Raw genomic sequence first — 16136 nt, 5'->3', positions numbered from 1 at the left:
CACACTGTGCTGGTGGCCCTCTTTTGTGCTCACCTGACATCCTGTGCATATGCCATTGCAGCATGCCTGGAATTGTTTCATAAATGTCAGCTTCCTTGCTGTGCTCCCACAGGACTGACTGTCTTCAAGGCAGGAACTATGTTTATCTTTGCATTCCCAACACACAGCAGAGGTGCTCAATAAATGAAATAAAGGAATTAATGGATTGAATCTATAAATTCTTCATGCTTGTATTTGTTTTATGATCTCTCTCTGACTCTTATTCATGTCTCTTAACATACAGTTTTTATATGTTACATTTTTCATGTCGTATGATTAGCCTATTGTTTTAAAATCTACAGCTTTTGGCTAGGTGTGGTGGCTCATGCCTGTAATTCCAGTATTTGGGAGGCTGAGGCAGGAGGATCCATTGAGCCCAGAAGTTCAAGACTAGACTAGGCAACATAGAGAGACTCCATCTCTACAAAAAATACAAAAATTAGCGGGGCATGGTAGCACACACCTGTAGTCCCAGCTACTCAGGAGTCTGAGCCTGCAGTGAGCTGTGATCACGCTGCTGTACTCCAGCATGGGTAATAGTGAGACCCTGTCTCAAATAAATAAATACTTTTTAAAAATAAAAACAAAATTAAAATATACTGGGTTTTTGTTTGTTGAGATAGATTCCTGCTCTGTCACCCAAGCTGGAGTGCAGTGACTCGATCTCAGCTCTCCGCAGCCTCGACATCCTGGGTTCAAGCCATCCTTCTGCCTCGGCCCCCTAAGAAGCTGGGATTACAGGTGCACACCACCATACCCAGCTAATTTTTGTATTTTTTGTAAAGATGAGGGTCTCATCATGTTGCCCAGGCTGGTCTCGAACTCCTGAGCTCAAGCAATCCGCCCACCTTGGCCTCCCAAAGTGCTAGGATAACAGGCATGAGCCATCATGCCCAGTCAAAATCTACTGCTTTTGTAATAAAGTAAGTTAAACACAGGAGTGTTTAATAAATTACTAGCGAGTTTCTTTTCTCAGGTGACGTTTTATATGGTTTGTATAATTTAGGTAACCAGGTGCTATTTACTATCACAATTCAATTACTATTAATTAACATTGTGATTGAAGTTTTACAAATAACTGGTGAGTGAATCTGATAAATTGTATCTGAGTTAATAAGTTGAAGCTGGTATGTATTTACACCATTGAAGTTGGTAATTATAGAGTTTGAGACCACTTTGAACGACATTTCACTAATTATTATATTTCAATACTGCTACCTCTTCATTACCACTTCATGTGACACAGATTACTGATAAATTCCTTTACTGTGAGGTCATTCTCCTAAATTAGAAAGAACCAGAGATGAGACACGTAAGACCCAAAGTGAGTTTGTGGATCAGAGAGTGAGTCACAGAGATCGGACTCCAAAAAACACCTCCCACTGTGTCTATTTTCTAGTTCTAAGTTCAAACTTGGATTTAGAAGAATATATGACTTGACTCCTCATCAGTCTTTTAGCTCAGGCGTGGGTTAGGAAGGATATGTCAGAGTGAAGACGGCATGTGTGTAGAAAGGTACATTTTGAAGTGGTAGACAAATGCTTACATTTGTCTTTGTCAGGAAGTGGCTGTGGAAGCTGAGAATGTGATGTCTGCTGACAGGGAGAAGAGCTTACGCAGAAGTTGTCTGCATAAGCTTCCAGATTCACTGTTTTAGATAGTACTTTCAAACTTTTACATGCCACAGAATCTCCAGCTACACTGTTTCTCAGGTGTGGTGGCTCACGCCTGTAATTCCAACACTTTAGGACGCCAAGCGGGGAGGATTGCTTGAGCCCAGGAGTTGAGGCCAGGCTCACCAACATAGTAAGACCCCCATCTCTGTAAGTAAGTAATAAATTAAAAGATACATAATAAAAATAGATTGTTTTGTGGGGAAATATATTATGTATATTAAGGGATGATCACCTTTCCAATTTTTTTAAGAATCTTGAGTAAACAAATTTTAGCTGAGCTTTCAGAATCAGTGAGGATTGGGATGGCTTCAAGACTATTGCCTATGAGTTGATAAAATCAGTGCTTTCATCTTTACTCTGCACTGGGGGTAATAATAGCTCCAGGGTTCCTATTTGTTTGCTGGACAAGGGTTTTACATGCATTATCTCTCTTGATCCTCCCCATAATCCTGAGAGGGAGGAGGCCATATAATCCCTATTTTACACATGATTTGGAAACCAAGCCTTACAGCAGCTAAATCAATGGCCTGAGATTGCACCACTACTAGTGTCTGAGCTGGGATTACATTGAGCGGTTACTCTCACTAAGTTCCTAATAGTTGTTACTGCCATCCACAGTGTGGTCTAGTTAAATGGATAATTATAGCTTAGATGTTTACAGTACAAAAGTATGTAGTACCAGACTGTGTCTTTCTGTCACACCTGTTAACTGTTTGCTTGAGCTTGAAATTCCTCAGAACAGTTGTGGTGTGGTAGGCAGAATAACGAATCCCCTCCTCACCAAGATGTTCCTGTCCTAAGCTCCAAAGTCTTTGAATGTTATCTTATATGACAAAAGGGACTTTGCAGATGTGATTAAGTTAAGGCTCTTTAGAGGGGGGATTATCTTAAACCAACAAGTAGGGTCCAAAGTAACCATAATGGTCCTTATAAGTGAAAGATGGAAGCAGGAAAGACAGAGTCAGAGGAAATGTGGTGACTGAAGCAAAGGTCAGAGTGATGCGATTGCTGCCTGGGGCCACAGACCAAAGATTATGGGCAGCCTCTAGAAGTTGGAAAAGGCAAAGAGAGTCTCCCTCTACAGTCTCCGAAAGCAATGAAGTCTTGCTGACATTTTGACTTTAGCCCCATCAGGCTTATTTCTGCCAGTTGCAGTGGCTCATGCCTGTAATCCCAACTATTCAGGAAGCTAAGGCAGGAGGATCACTTGAGGCCAGGAGTTTGAGGCTGCAGTGAGCTCTGATCACACCCTGCACTCCAGCAGCCTAGGTGGGCAATGGAATGAGAGACTATCTCTTTTTTAAAAAATAGACTTATTTCTCTGACTCTGTAAGACAATAAATGATAAATTTGTGTTTTTTGTTTTCTGTTTGCTTTTTTTTTTTGAGACGGAGTCCCGCTCTGTCGCCCAGGTTGGAGCCCAGTGGCACAATCTCAGCTCACTGCAACCTCTGACTCTGACTCATGGGTTCAAGTGATTCTCTTGCCTCAGCCTCTCCAGTAGCTGGGATTACAGGCAACCGCCACAATGCCCAGCTAATTTTTTTGTATTTTTAGTAGAGATGGGGTTTCTCTGCGTTGGCCAGGCTGGTGTCAAAACCTCCTGATCTCAGTTGATCCGCCCGGCTTGGCCTCCCAAAGAGCTGGAATTACAGGTGTGCGCCATCATGCCCAGCAAATCTGTGTTGTTTTAAGCAAGTAATTTTGTGGTAATTTGTTATAGCAATAATCGAAGACTAATACATATAGTGTCTGGCACTCAGATCCCTCCATTACACAGGGACCAAAATTCACGCAGCAATGATTGGCAATGCTGCACTTTTACCAAGTGATGGTAAGTTCCGGTTATTACTCACAGGGGTGAAGACAGAAAGCTGCTACCGGCCCTGAGGTTCTCAGCACCATCCTCACAAGGGCATGTAGAAAGGCCTCGAAATCTTCAGAAGCTTCCTTTTTGTTCTCTTTATGCCACTAAAGCATCTTAAATTCATTATTTCAGCATCTGTTAAGCACTGCTGTTGTTAATACGTACAGGTTCCAGAAATTCAAAGATAACTAGGACTCAGATCCTTAAGGAGCTTACAGCTCAGTAGGGTGGCAGAAGACATAAACAAATTATTACAATGTAACAAAACGTGTGCAAGACAAAAATATCTTCAGGAAAAGAATCCTAGAGCATGAGAATTACAATCTCTATCTGGGGAAGGTAAGAGGGAATGGGAGGCTTGGAAAGGGGCTGATGTCTGAGCTAGGGGCTGACTACCATATTTGGAATCCCCAGCTTTGGTGGGAGAGGTTCTGACAACCACTCTAGGTCCCAGTGTCATCAGACCTGGTTTCTGCTGGGGCTGGTGCAAAACTCTGAGGTTGGGAAGAGAAGGAGACCCCAAGATGAAGTGGACAGTAATTTGCTAATACCTACACATAGCAGATGATCAGAACTCTGGAGATCCATTCTCCGTAACTTCTTGGAAGTTCAACAGATAAAGAAAGTGAAAGGTTTCATGAATTATAATGTGCCAGCTAGACATGAAGTATTATCCACTTGCTTGGGATTCATGCTTAGACACTGGGAAATTCCTTCTCAATTTTTGTTTCTAAGTGAAGTCTAGCTTCCAATTAAGAAAACAAACCCAAGATATAAGACAGAAAAGTAGGTCTATGTTTCAATGCCTAACATGTTCCATTTAAAATACAGTAAATTTTGGCTGAAAGAAGTTATCACACAATCTAGGGCAAACACCATCTCATGATTCTCCATGCCTAACCTTAATCCTGAGACCACCACAAACACACCATTTCCTACTGAACACTGATATACTCAGAAACTGAAATCTAAAGTTGGAAAAGCCCTTAAAGATAATTTAATAACAGTTTCTTTTACAGATGAAGAACCCTGAAGCATGGAGGAGTTAAGATTTTAAAAAAAGTTAGAGAAGCTGCCTTGGCGCAGTTTAATGGGCTTTGCTAGAAGAGGCTGCCTCGGCTTATTTGATGTCTGTCATAGCTGGAGCTTCATGAAACGACTGAGAGAGAGTACAATCTATTTCCTATGAAGTCTGAAATGTAAAAGAGTATTACTAAGTAATGCTTCCACCTAATTTTTTTAAATCATCATTATTATTTCAACTAGAGTTTCAAAAAGTGATTTTCCAACACTGCGTATCATTTTGTTTTTGCTAAGTACTATCAACTGGGGCAATCCCTTGTAGTGTTTATTCTCATTTAACTCTGAACAACTGGGGGTTTTCCAAAAAGGCTCAAAATGTCGAAATCCAGCCTCTTTCGGGGAAACCTCAGGTAAATAAGGAAAGACACCTTCGCAAGAGTTCCCCTCACACGCACTCACCCTGGCGCAGGGCCCCACGGAGGCGGTGGAAACGCCCCTCTGGGAGTCCAGCATGTTCTCCCGCCGGCTGACGGGTGGTGCCCGGGGGCTGAAGGCGGCTCTGCCAGGCCCCCGGGCTCCGCTACCGCCGCGCCGCTCCCTGGGCCTGCAGGACTCGCGCTCTGGGGTCAAGTCGAGGACGCGGGCAGCTGGGGGGCCGCAAGACAGAAGAGCCTGCCTGGGAGCGGGCGGCGCCGGCGGGGGACCGGGCGTGCCCACGTGACTACCCCGCCCGCCGCCTGCGGCCCGCCGAGCCCCGCCGCCTCCCTCGGGCTGCAGCTCCCGGCGTGCCCCGCACTCGCCGCTGCCCACCCGTCTGCCCCTCCTTCTCCTCCCAGTGCCACAGAGCCGGAGCCCGAGCTGCCGCCGCAGCCACAGCCGAGGGCACTATGGTAAGAGGGGCGCGCCGGCCGGGAGGCCGCGGCTTGGCGAGAAAAGCCCCCCGCACGGCCCCGGGAGTGAGGCCGCCATTTTAACCTGATTTTGGCCTCCAAGGTGGGCGCTTCTGCGCTACGGCCCCGCTGCTCTCCAGCCTACCGGCCTGCCCTCCCGCCGTCAGGCCCGGCCCTGCTGCTCTTTGGATTTTGGGGGGCGGGGAGGGCTCGGGCGCTGGCGCGGGTTGGGGGTAAAGGCCGGACGGCCGAAGGCGCGAAAGGGTCTTCGAACTGCAGCCGCTCGCGCCGCCTTTGGCTTTTCGCTTCCTAATTTTATTTAACACGCAGAGCTTTAAAATTGGTATGTGCTGCAGCTGTGTGAGTCAGGGTCTGGACGGCCTGTAATAAAACCCTTACGGGGAGATTAAGGAAGAGGGAAAACACTTCTTAAAATGCTTTCTCGCGGTAAAAGCTTTTACACTGGACCCGTTAGTTTTGGAGTGTCTGCATGTGAGCTGTGGGGCCGTGGGCGGTTTGGAGTTTATACTTGATTCTCTTTCCTTATGAGGAAACGTTAGTGGCTAGGATGACTTTAAAGAAAAAAATAGTAGAAGCATTAACTGAAATCCAAAAGTGTTTTTTTAAGGCCAGCCGAGTTGACACAATACAGAAGGTATTTTTGCTGCCGCTCCTGAAGCTCTGACATCACCCAGTGAAATAGGAAACATTTCAGGGATGGGACAACTTGTATTTGTCCCTTTCGCTTCCACTTCCAAACCCCTTTAAGAAGGATGAATGGGCAGGATGAGTTAGATTCCTTCGCTGTATCATCTACTGATTCTTAAAATGTGACAAATCTGATTGGACGACTTACATGGTACGGTGCAATTTTTGATGTCCAGACTAAAGTGAGTCTTCTCTAGGCAAACAGTAATTTTGATTAAAACCAAAATACATGTTCTGAATTACTGTTCTGTGTTTATTTTCAGGCTTCTGGAGTTACAGTGAATGATGAAGTCATCAAAGTTTTTAATGATATGAAAGTAAGGAAATCTTCTACACAAGAGGAGATCAAAAAGAGAAAGAAAGCAGTTCTCTTCTGTTTAAGCGATGACAAAAGACAAATAATTGTAGAGGAAGCAAAGCAGATCTTGGTGGGTGACATTGGTGATACTGTAGAGGACCCGTACACATCTTTTGTGAAGTTGCTACCTCTGAATGATTGCCGATATGCTTTGTACGATGCCACATACGAAACAAAAGAGTCTAAGAAAGAAGACCTAGTATTTATATTCTGGTGTGTAAAAACAAAAGAAAAAAGTACTTTTAAAATGCAAGGATTGTTATCATAGTCAGTCATACCTTTGTTTTTCTTATAAGTGGGATTAAACAATTTTTTTTTTCTGTAGGGCTCCTGAAAGTGCACCTTTAAAAAGCAAGATGATTTACGCTAGCTCTAAAGATGCCATTAAAAAGAAATTTACAGGTACAAACTTGAATATTTTGTGCAGAGAAATTACTCTCTATTAATTATAATGAAGTAATAGGATAATGTTTTTTCTTTTAGGTATTAAACATGAGTGGCAAGTAAATGGCTTGGATGATATTAAGGACCGTTCGACACTTGGAGAGAAATTGGGAGGCAATGTAGTAGTTTCACTTGAAGGAAAACCATTATAAAATGACAGTCAAGTGCCATCTGGATCTTAAGGAGCTTCCATTTCTCTAGCTCAGACCATTGGAATAGTATTAGGTTTTGGTTTTTCGGTGTTTTTTTTTTTTTTTTTTTTTTTTTTCCCTTTTTCCACTGGGCCCTTCCAGCACAATGAAGGAAATATCATTTATTTAAGCAGCCTATCAGTGATTGCCATTAGACTGTTTAATACTGTTACTTTTATGTAGAACCCAAGGAATGCCTTCCTGTCATATTTTAGCCAAAACAACTGGTTATATGCCTCCCTTGCAGCAGACACTACAATGAATGTGATCGTCAATGTGAATAGCTTAGAATACTACAAAGGATAAGCTAACTGAATGCCTTGAAAGTATTATCCACTGGTCAGATGGTCAACTTTTTTCAGTATTATTTATAGTTGCACTTGATTGCAGTTCTGTGAGGCTTGAGCATTCATACACCTCACCTGCCTTGGCAAGCCTATTTTTGTGACATGGCAGCACGGATATAACACTATGCATTAAAAGCACTTTTTGTAACAAGTTTAATACCCTAAAAGGAATGCCAATTAAGTTTTGTTAACTGTGTCATCAACTTATCCTAGTACCTCAGTGTTCATTCCTGTTACCTGCATATCTTCTTAAATAGCTGTTATTAATGCCTATTTGTTTTCCATTGAGTGTACACTACTGAATAAGTGTAGGAGTTTTATGTTTACCATGTGAGTCCTGCAACACAAGATATTTTGATTATCAGTCACGATGGCAATTTCTGTATAAAAGAGCCTTAAATGGAACATTGTTTTGAGATCAAACTCCCCACCCTCACAAAAATGGCCACGTTGCAATAAAAATTGTGGCATATTACAGAACGTTGCCTTGTTTTCCTTGGAAATTTTGCAAAATGTTATGTGAAACAACTTCTAGGGTAAGAACAGCTATTAATCTCTGCACTGGTCATTTGAGAATTTTTTTGTATAACATTCATGTGTGATATTTTCCAGATTTGTTGGATTTATTTGGTTTAAAAAATATTCTATCTTAAAGCCAACTAATATAAAATACCATTGTTAAAGAATGGTACTTTTATAAACATTAGTGTATTTATTTCCTTATGTGTTAATATGAAGATCAGAAATTATTTTTTTCACTTTGGCATAAAGACTTTTCAAATCCGATTTGTTCTCTGGATAAATTAGCATAGTTTTTTTATTTACATTTATGTTTCTAAGTAGTTGTATAGTAGCAGGAAGCTCTCATTGCTTATTTGGTCATAATGAAAATATTTGTAAAATGTTGTCCTTCAACACTTTAATATTTCTGATGTTTTGGAACAGTCATTTTACCTATTTCTGAATATATTTTGCAAATTGAATTGGAATAGGAATTGATAAAGCAGTCTTAAAAATTAGTAGTGGGATTTGGCTGTGGTCCAGGCTGCGCTCCTTATAGAGAATTTGATCTGTTCAGTGTGAGCGGTTTGCTGTTAGCCAGGGCTATTTATGGCAAACACATGCTTTTGTATCTTGTCATAGTTATCCACAAATGGCAAAACTGGACTTGAGTCTACTGGTATGCAAAACAGGCATGCTAGTAAGCAGTCAGTCATGGCTCAGAACTTAACCCCATAGCTCTGAGGAATGCTTTTATCAGAAAACAGGAAAGAAAATATCCCTTAAAAATTTTTTTTGAATGTGTGGAAATAATTTGAGAATGATTAGGTTTTTTTCCATATTTTTGAAAGATTTTTCTGACATGAACATTAAAAATAGGGTTTAAATGTCTAGGCTTCCATTTAAAATTATATGAATGGTTTGGGATCTTTTTGCACTAAGCAATTTTATTTCAGGCTTCCAGCTGTCCCTGTGAGTTTTCCTGGACATTTCGACGGTTTTTGGTAAGGCCAAACTCTAATAAGCAAAAAGGAGAATAATGACATATACTAAACAATATGTGTAACACTGATACTTGCACCATGGAATTTTTCATTTATTTCCTCATACTTTTAAAAAGTAAGGGACTATAAATCAGTTATATAGTATCTTTTGTTTTTGTAGCTGACTCCTAACTTTCTTGTATGCCTCATTAGTAATTTCAGAGATTAAATATTGCTTTAAACTGTGATACTTTGATTTGCTAGATTGACAAAACTGATATTAATAGAGTTAATTTCATCTTTGAAATACATCTTTGTGCGTAGAGCCAAAAAAGTGATAAAATTAATAATACTACACTTGTTATTTGAGATTAATTTGGCATTTGAAATGATTATTTTCTTTTGCAATCATTTATAATGAATCAATGTTCCAGTTAGCTTTAAAAGGTATACGGTGCTAATTAGTAAAATATTGAAGGGAATATTTTACTGCTAGCTTGCAAAGTTATAAGAGTTTAAAAAATAAAATATATAAAAATATTTAAAGCTGTTGAGATGTGTTTACTTATACTGCAGAACATTAAAAGTTTAAAAACTGGTATTTCAGATCAAAAAGGCCTTATTATCTTCAGTTTTTTAGGATTTTAGTTGATAATACATTGTCATTTATCAATACCAATTTTCCTTGAAAACTGAGTATTTTAGCAATTAATTTTAGCATTTTCAGACAAATGGGAACAGTTGGCATGTGGCCCAAACTGGCTGTCAGCTGTCATTTTCCATCATTATCTAAAATAGTGTGGCCAGCATTGTATATTGAAATGTGCCTTTTTCATAGATTGGAAGAGAAGGCTCTTAACTGGGTTTGAGTTTCTCTGATACAGAACATTTGTAGCAGCTAATCTATGGAATCTGGCAAATAAACTTTGGGAGGAAATTCTTTTAAAATTGTTTTCTTGTTAAGGAATAATCTCAACAATGGTAAATCATCGAGAGGTTGAGAATACTTCATTAGGTTTGCCACTCAAAAAACAATCTCATTCTGCTCTTCATAGGTCCTGTTTTTGTTTGCAAATTTAATAGTAGGAGATGCAAAACAACGTGAATGTTCATTTTTCTATGAGTAGTATTAAAGCTACTAGGGATTTGCAGGCAGGTGCCAGTGAATGTAGCCTTTTTTTTGCTGTTGGTTGGTTTTGTTTGTTTGTTTGTTTGAGACAGGATCTCACCCTATTGCCCAGGCTGGAGTGCTGTGGCCCAATTTCAGCTCACTTCAACCTCAACCTCCCCAGCTCAGATGATTCTACCACCTCAGCCTCCCAAGTAGCTGAGACTATAGACATGTACCACCATGCCTAATTATTTTATTTTACTTTGTTTTATTTTTGTGTCTCTTATGTAGAGACTGAGTTTTGCCATGTTGCCCGGGCTGATCTCCAACTCCTGGGCTCAAGCTCTGCTTCCACCTCAGCCTCCCAAAAGTGCTAGAATTGCATGTGTGAGCCACCGCACTCTGCCCAAATACTGCTTTTGAGGATAGCATGAGTTTATTGATGTTCTCTGTCTCCTCTCAGCCCATAAAGAAGTCTGAGGCTTCTCTTCTGCTCTGGAGCATTCAACTAATTGCTTTATTTCCATGTAGAATTGGAAGAATCATCCCTCCACTTAAATTTCCTGTCATAATGCAATTGGGCAAATTAAATCTCTGAGCCTCAGTTTCTGAACCCATAGTATGGGAATGATAATATCTATCTTCCATATGTTTCCTGAGCACTAAATATGGAAATGGTTTTTGAAAACAGGAAAATGCTATGTAAATATAATCTGTTTAAACTACTCATTCCTAATAACTGTATGTAAGTAGATAAATATTAAATGTTTTCGTTAAAAGTAAGATGTATTATAAATCATTGAACCTCTATTTTTGTAACTTCCGTGTGTGTGTGTGTGTGTGTGTGTGTGTGTGTGTGTGTGTATTTTGGACAGGGTCTCACTCTGTTGCTCAGTCTAGAGTACAGTGGCACAATCATAGCTCACTATAACCTTGAACTCCTGGGCTTAAGTGACCTCCCATCTCAACCCTGTCGGGATTATAGACATGCACCACCATGCCCAGTTAATTTTTTTTTTTTTTTTTTTTTTTGAGACAGAGTCTCACTCTATCAATCACCCAGGCTGGAGTACAGTGTCATGATCTCAGCTCACTGCATCCTCCACCTCCTGGGATCAAGCAATTCTGCCTCAGCCTCCTGGATAGCTGGGACTAGAGGCACATGCTACCACACCTAATTTTTGTATTTTTAGTAGAGATGGGGTTTCGCCATGTTGGCCAGGCTGGTCTCAAACTCCAGACCTCAGGTGATCTGCCTGCCTCAGCCTCCCAAAGTGCTGAGATTACAGGCATGAGCCACCATACGTGGCCTGTGCAGCTAATTTAAAAAAAAAATTTTTGCCAAGACAGGGTCTGACGGTGTTGCCTAGGCTAGTCTTGGATTTCTGGCCTTAAGCGATCCTCCCATCTCAGCCTCCCAAAGCACTGGGATTATAGGTGTGAGCCACTGGGCTGAGCCTATTTAGTATATATAGAGATGGGGTTTCACTATGTTGGCCAGGCTGGTCTTGAACTCCTGACCTCAGGAGATAAGCCCACCTCGGCCTCTCAAAGCGCTGGGATAACAGGCATGAGCCACTGGGCCAGCCCTATTTAGTATATTTTTAAAGTAGCATCTTTCAAGAATATTTGAAAAACAGTCGTGAGTTTTTGTTTTCTAAAAAAGCTCATGCTCATAAAAATCTAAAAAGCTTAACATCTCAAAGATGTTCTGAAATATTTCAGTACTGTCAACTTACGGAATCTGTGGGAAACAAGGATTGTTTAGACACATTTACAGAAGGCTGGTGTCTCTTACTTTGTTTCCAGAAACTTGGATATCTCCCTCCCCTACCCATCTTTTTAAGAAGAGATAGTACTTTATGTTATAGCATTTAAGTCCTAGAACTTTGACATTAGATTGCCTGCTTTTTTACATAGAGCCCTTTAACACTTAGTAATTGGATGGTGTTAGACAAATCGTATAACCTCTCGGAAGCTTACATCTATAAAATGCGGATAATTGTACTCCATCTCATAGGATTGTGAGGATAACTGAAAGTACTTGGAATAGTTCCTAGCACATAAGTGCTCAGTAGGATGATCCTAAGATTTACAGTCCAGATCAGAACACTTTTTGAGAATGAAAGGGAGAGCTGTTAATTATGCCAAGACAACAGGCTTGAGATAGGCCAATCTCAAGCAAACCAGGAGGTGTGGTTCAGAAGTATAGGCTAGTATTAAAATGTAATACTCAAATAGAATGAACTGGCCGGGCACAGTGGCTCACACTTGTAATCCCAGCACTTTGGGAGGCCGAGGCAGTGGATCACGAGATCAGGAGTTCAAGACCAGCCTGGCCAACATGGTGAAACCCCGTTTCTACTAAAATTACAAAAATTAGCTGGGTGTGGTGCCAGGCACCTGTAATACCAGATACTCGGGAGGCTGAGGCAGAGAATTGCTTGAATCCGGGAGGTGGAGGTTGCAGTGAGTGGAGATCATGCCACTGCACTCCAGCCTGGGCAACAGAGCAAGACTGTGTCTCAAAAAAATAGAATGAACTATAAAGACTCAAGATCATTTATTAATTTTAATTATATAATGTATTAGCATACTGACGAGGATCTCATGAAGTATATGAGTATGAAGTAAACCTCGGAAAGATCAAATTTGACTTTTTAAGCCTTTTTAATAGCTTTCCTTTTGACTTTCATACTTGTAAACTGTCAGATATTATATTTTGCTACTATCAGTATGTTTTATCTATAGCAGCTTCTGCTATTTGTTGCTTTTCATCTCGTGGATTTGGAAAACCAGGTTTGTTACAACTGCATATAAGCAAATAAATAGACCCAGAATGAAAGCTTGAGAGAAAAATGGCTGAACACATGAACTTTATTTTTTTGGGCTGTTTAAATAATTTTGTAGTGTACTTTCTGGGTTGGGGATTTTTTATTTATTTATTTATAAAAGAGAGCTGAGCTGTAAATAAAAGAGGCATTACTGTATCCTGGGGAGGCATCTGCAGTATTAGTAGTATTTAAGGAAATCATACCTCTGTTGACTGTACCTGTATCATTAAAGGCCCACAAAGAAATTTAGAAATTTTTTCCCTTTTTTTTTTTTTTTTTTTTTGAGACGGGAGTCGCTATGTTACCCAGGCTGGAGTGCAGTGGCGTGATCTCAGCTCACTGCATCCTCCACCTCCCAGGTTCAAGTGATTCTCCTCCCTCAGCCTCCCAAGTAGCTGGGATTACAGGCTCCCGCCACCACACCCAGCTAATTTTTATTTATTTATTTTATTTTTTTCTCTTGTTGCCCAGGCTGGAGTGCAATGGTGCAATCTCAGCTCATTGCAACCTCCACCTCCCAGGTTCAAGTGATTCTCCTGCTTTAGTCTCCCAAATAACTGGGATTATAGGCATGCGCCACCATGCCTGGCTAATTTTTTATTTTTATTTTTTAGTAGAGTGGGTTTCTCCATATTGGTCAGGCTGGTCTTGAGCTCCCAACCTTATGTGATCTGCCTGCCTCGGCCTCCCAAAGTGTTGGGATTACAGGTGTGAGCCACCAAGCCTGGCCAATTTTTATATTTTTAGTAGAGACAGGGTTTCACTATACTGGCCAAGCTGGTCTTGAACTCCTAACCTGAAATGATCCACCCGCCTCAGCTTCCCAAAGTGCTGAAATTACAGGTGTGACCCACTGTGCCCAGCCAAGAGAAGGTTTATTGATCTTTTTTTTAAAATTATTGAAACAAGTAAGCTATAAGAACAGACATTTGATAAGCAAAGTACTCTAAAAATATTAATACCAGTTGTGCATGGTGGCTCACACCTATAATCCCAGCACTTTGGAAAACCTAGGTAGGTGGATTTCTTGAGTTCAGGAGTTCAAGAACAGCGTAGGCAACATGGCAAAACCCCATCTCTACAACAAATACAGAAATTAGCTGGGCAAGGTGACGCATACCTATGGTCCCAGGTACTTGGGAGGCTGAGGTAGGAGGACTGCTTGAACCCAGGAGAACTGAGATCATGCCACTGCACTCCAGCCTGGGCGACAGAGACCCTATTTCAAAAAAGAAAAAAATCCCAATTGACTTTTTTTTTAGTTTATTAGATTTTCTCTTTTTTTTTTTTTGAGATAATTTCGTCCTGTCACCCAGATTGGAGTACAGTGGTGCAATCTTGGCTCATTGCCACCTCCATCTCCCGGGTTCAAGAGACTCTCACACCTCAGCCTCTAGAGTAGCTGGAAATACAAGCGTGTGCCACCATGCCAGGCTAATTTCCGTATTTTTATTTATTTGTTTTCTGTTTATTTTTTTAAGACTGAGTCTCGCTTTATTGCCCAGGCTGGCATGCAGTGGCGCCATCTTGGCTCACTGCAATCTCCACCTTCCGGGCTCACGCGATTCTCCTGCCTCAGCCTCCCAAACAAGTAGCTGGGGTTACAGGCATCTGCCACGACACCAAGCTAATTTTTGTGTTTTTAGTAGAGACGGGGTTTCACCATGTTGGCCAGGCTGGTCTGGAACTCCTGACCTCAAGTGATCCACCCACCTTGGCCTTCCAAGTGCTGGGATTCCAGGTGTGAGCCCCGGCACCCGGACTAGATTTTCGTGCCTGTACTCTAGACATGTTCATCTAGACACTTTTCATTTACTCTTGACTTCTGACAGCCAATTTGATTCTGCATAGATAGCAATTTAGTAGTTCATCTGGGATTACAGAAAACTTTGGAACAGATTTTTGTTCAAATGAGTAGTCATTTTTCTCTTACATGTGAAAAAGCACTTATGTTAATGGTATATTATTGGGGCACATTTTCTCTCATGTGTTCTTAATAGTGGAATTTCAAATATTTCCCTTGGAAAGTTGATAGTTACTGAATTACAAAATTCTTGGGCATGTAGCCCAAAGCCTCCTTAATATGTGTTTCTGTGAGCTGATGGGGACTTTTTTTTTTTTTACTGCAAACTAAATCACCAAAGAGAAAGGCAGTTCCCAAATTGGCATAATTAGACCTTGTTTGTTTGTTTATTTGTTTATTTGTTTATTTGAGATGGAGTTTCACTCTTGTCAGTCGCCCATGTTGGAGTGCAACGGTGCAATCTAAGCTCACTGCAACCTCTGCCTCCCAGGTTCAAGTGATTCTCCTGCCTCAGCCTCCCAATTAGCTGGGATGACAGGCCTGCGCCACCACTCCTGACCTCAGTTGATCCACCCGCCCCAGCCTCCCAAAGTGCTGGAATTACAGGCGTGAGCCACCACACCTGGCTTAGACTTAGTTTTATAAAAGGTAGAAATGGGCCAGGCGCGGTGGCTCACGCCTGTAATTCCAGCTACTCAGGAGCCAGGTGGGTCACCTGATGTCAGGAATTAGACACCAGCCTGGTGAACATGGCAAAACCCCATCTCTACAAAAATACAAAAATTAGCTTGGTGTGGTGGCTCATGTCTGTAATCCCGGCTACTTGGGAGGCTGAGGCAGGAGAATCACTTAATCCTAGGAAGTGGAGGTTGCAGGGAGCCGAGATCGCACCACTGCACTCCAGACTGGGCCACAGAGTGAGACTCTGTCTCAAAAATAAATAAATAAGGTAGAAATGGCAGCAGAGTATTTTGTTCTAGAAATCATAAAACTTAGCTGCACCACACAAGAAATAAGATGATATGAAAGGTGTCTTATGTCCTGGCCAGGCGTGGTGGCTCACGCCTATAATCTGAGCATTTTGGGAGGCCGAGGCAGGTGGATCACCTGAGGCCAGGAGATTGAGACAAGCTTGGCCAACATAGCGAAACCCCATCTCTACTAAAAATACAAAAATTAGCTGGGCACGGTGGTGAACACCGGTAATCCCAGCTACTAAGGAGGCTAAGGCGGAAGAATCGCTTGAACCCAGGAGGCGGAGGTTGCAGTGAGCTGAGATTATACCACTGCACTCCAGCCTGGGCGGCAGAGCAAGACTTCATCTCAAAAAAAAAAAAAAGAAAAGAAAAAAACTAATGAC

At 41.4% G+C, this 16136-nt stretch overlaps 1 protein-coding gene and 1 long non-coding RNA gene across 9 annotated transcripts in view; one reads left to right on the top strand and one right to left on the bottom strand.

The window, feature by feature from the left end:
- LOC105728481 (uncharacterized) overlaps positions 1-5171 on the bottom strand; it is an 81734-nt gene extending 76563 nt beyond the window's left edge. For 2 of the 6 annotated variants that reach the window (XR_010338558.1, XR_010338557.1), the window contains exon 1: positions 34-5057. This is a non-coding gene — a long non-coding RNA (uncharacterized LOC105728481). The other 4 variants (XR_010338560.1, XR_001110036.2, XR_010338559.1 and 1 more) reach the window with 4 other exon arrangements.
- Positions 5172-5438: 267 nt separating this feature from the next.
- Positions 5439-9567, top strand: CFL2 (cofilin 2). Of its 3 annotated transcripts, none has more exons than XM_012468837.2 (4): positions 5439-5495; positions 6467-6774; positions 6887-6963; positions 7045-9567. In XM_012468837.2, exons 1-4 carry the CDS (start codon positions 5493-5495, stop codon positions 7155-7157), a joined length of 501 nt encoding a protein of 166 aa, XP_012324260.1. In that variant the 5' UTR covers positions 5439-5492; the 3' UTR covers positions 7158-9567. The 3 variants fall into 3 exon arrangements, with proteins under 3 accessions (XP_012324260.1, XP_012324278.1, XP_012324269.1); XM_012468855.3 differs by having other exon boundaries at positions 5440-5598; XM_012468846.3 differs by lacking the exon at positions 5439-5495 and adding an exon at positions 6096-6354.
- The last annotated feature ends 6569 nt before the right edge of the window (positions 9568-16136 follow it).

The sequence above is a fragment of the Aotus nancymaae genome, unplaced genomic scaffold (assembly GCF_030222135.1).
Source record: "Aotus nancymaae isolate 86718 unplaced genomic scaffold, 86718_ANA_hifiasm-v0.15.2.pri h1tg000062l, whole genome shotgun sequence".
NCBI classification, from domain to species: Eukaryota; Metazoa; Chordata; class Mammalia; order Primates; family Aotidae; genus Aotus; species Aotus nancymaae.
This window is presented reverse-complemented; position numbering and strand designations above follow the sequence as displayed.

What these genes read in the sequence shown, in the direction of transcription:
- CFL2 (XM_012468837.2), top strand. An exon ending in GACCTAGTATTTATATTCTG is followed by an intron (nt 6,775 to 6,886) that starts GTGTGTAAAAAC and finishes TTTTTTCTGTAG; the next exon opens with GGCTCCTGAAAGTGCACCTT. An exon ending in CATTAAAAAGAAATTTACAG is followed by an intron (nt 6,964 to 7,044) that starts GTACAAACTTGA and finishes TTTTTCTTTTAG; the next exon opens with GTATTAAACATGAGTGGCAA.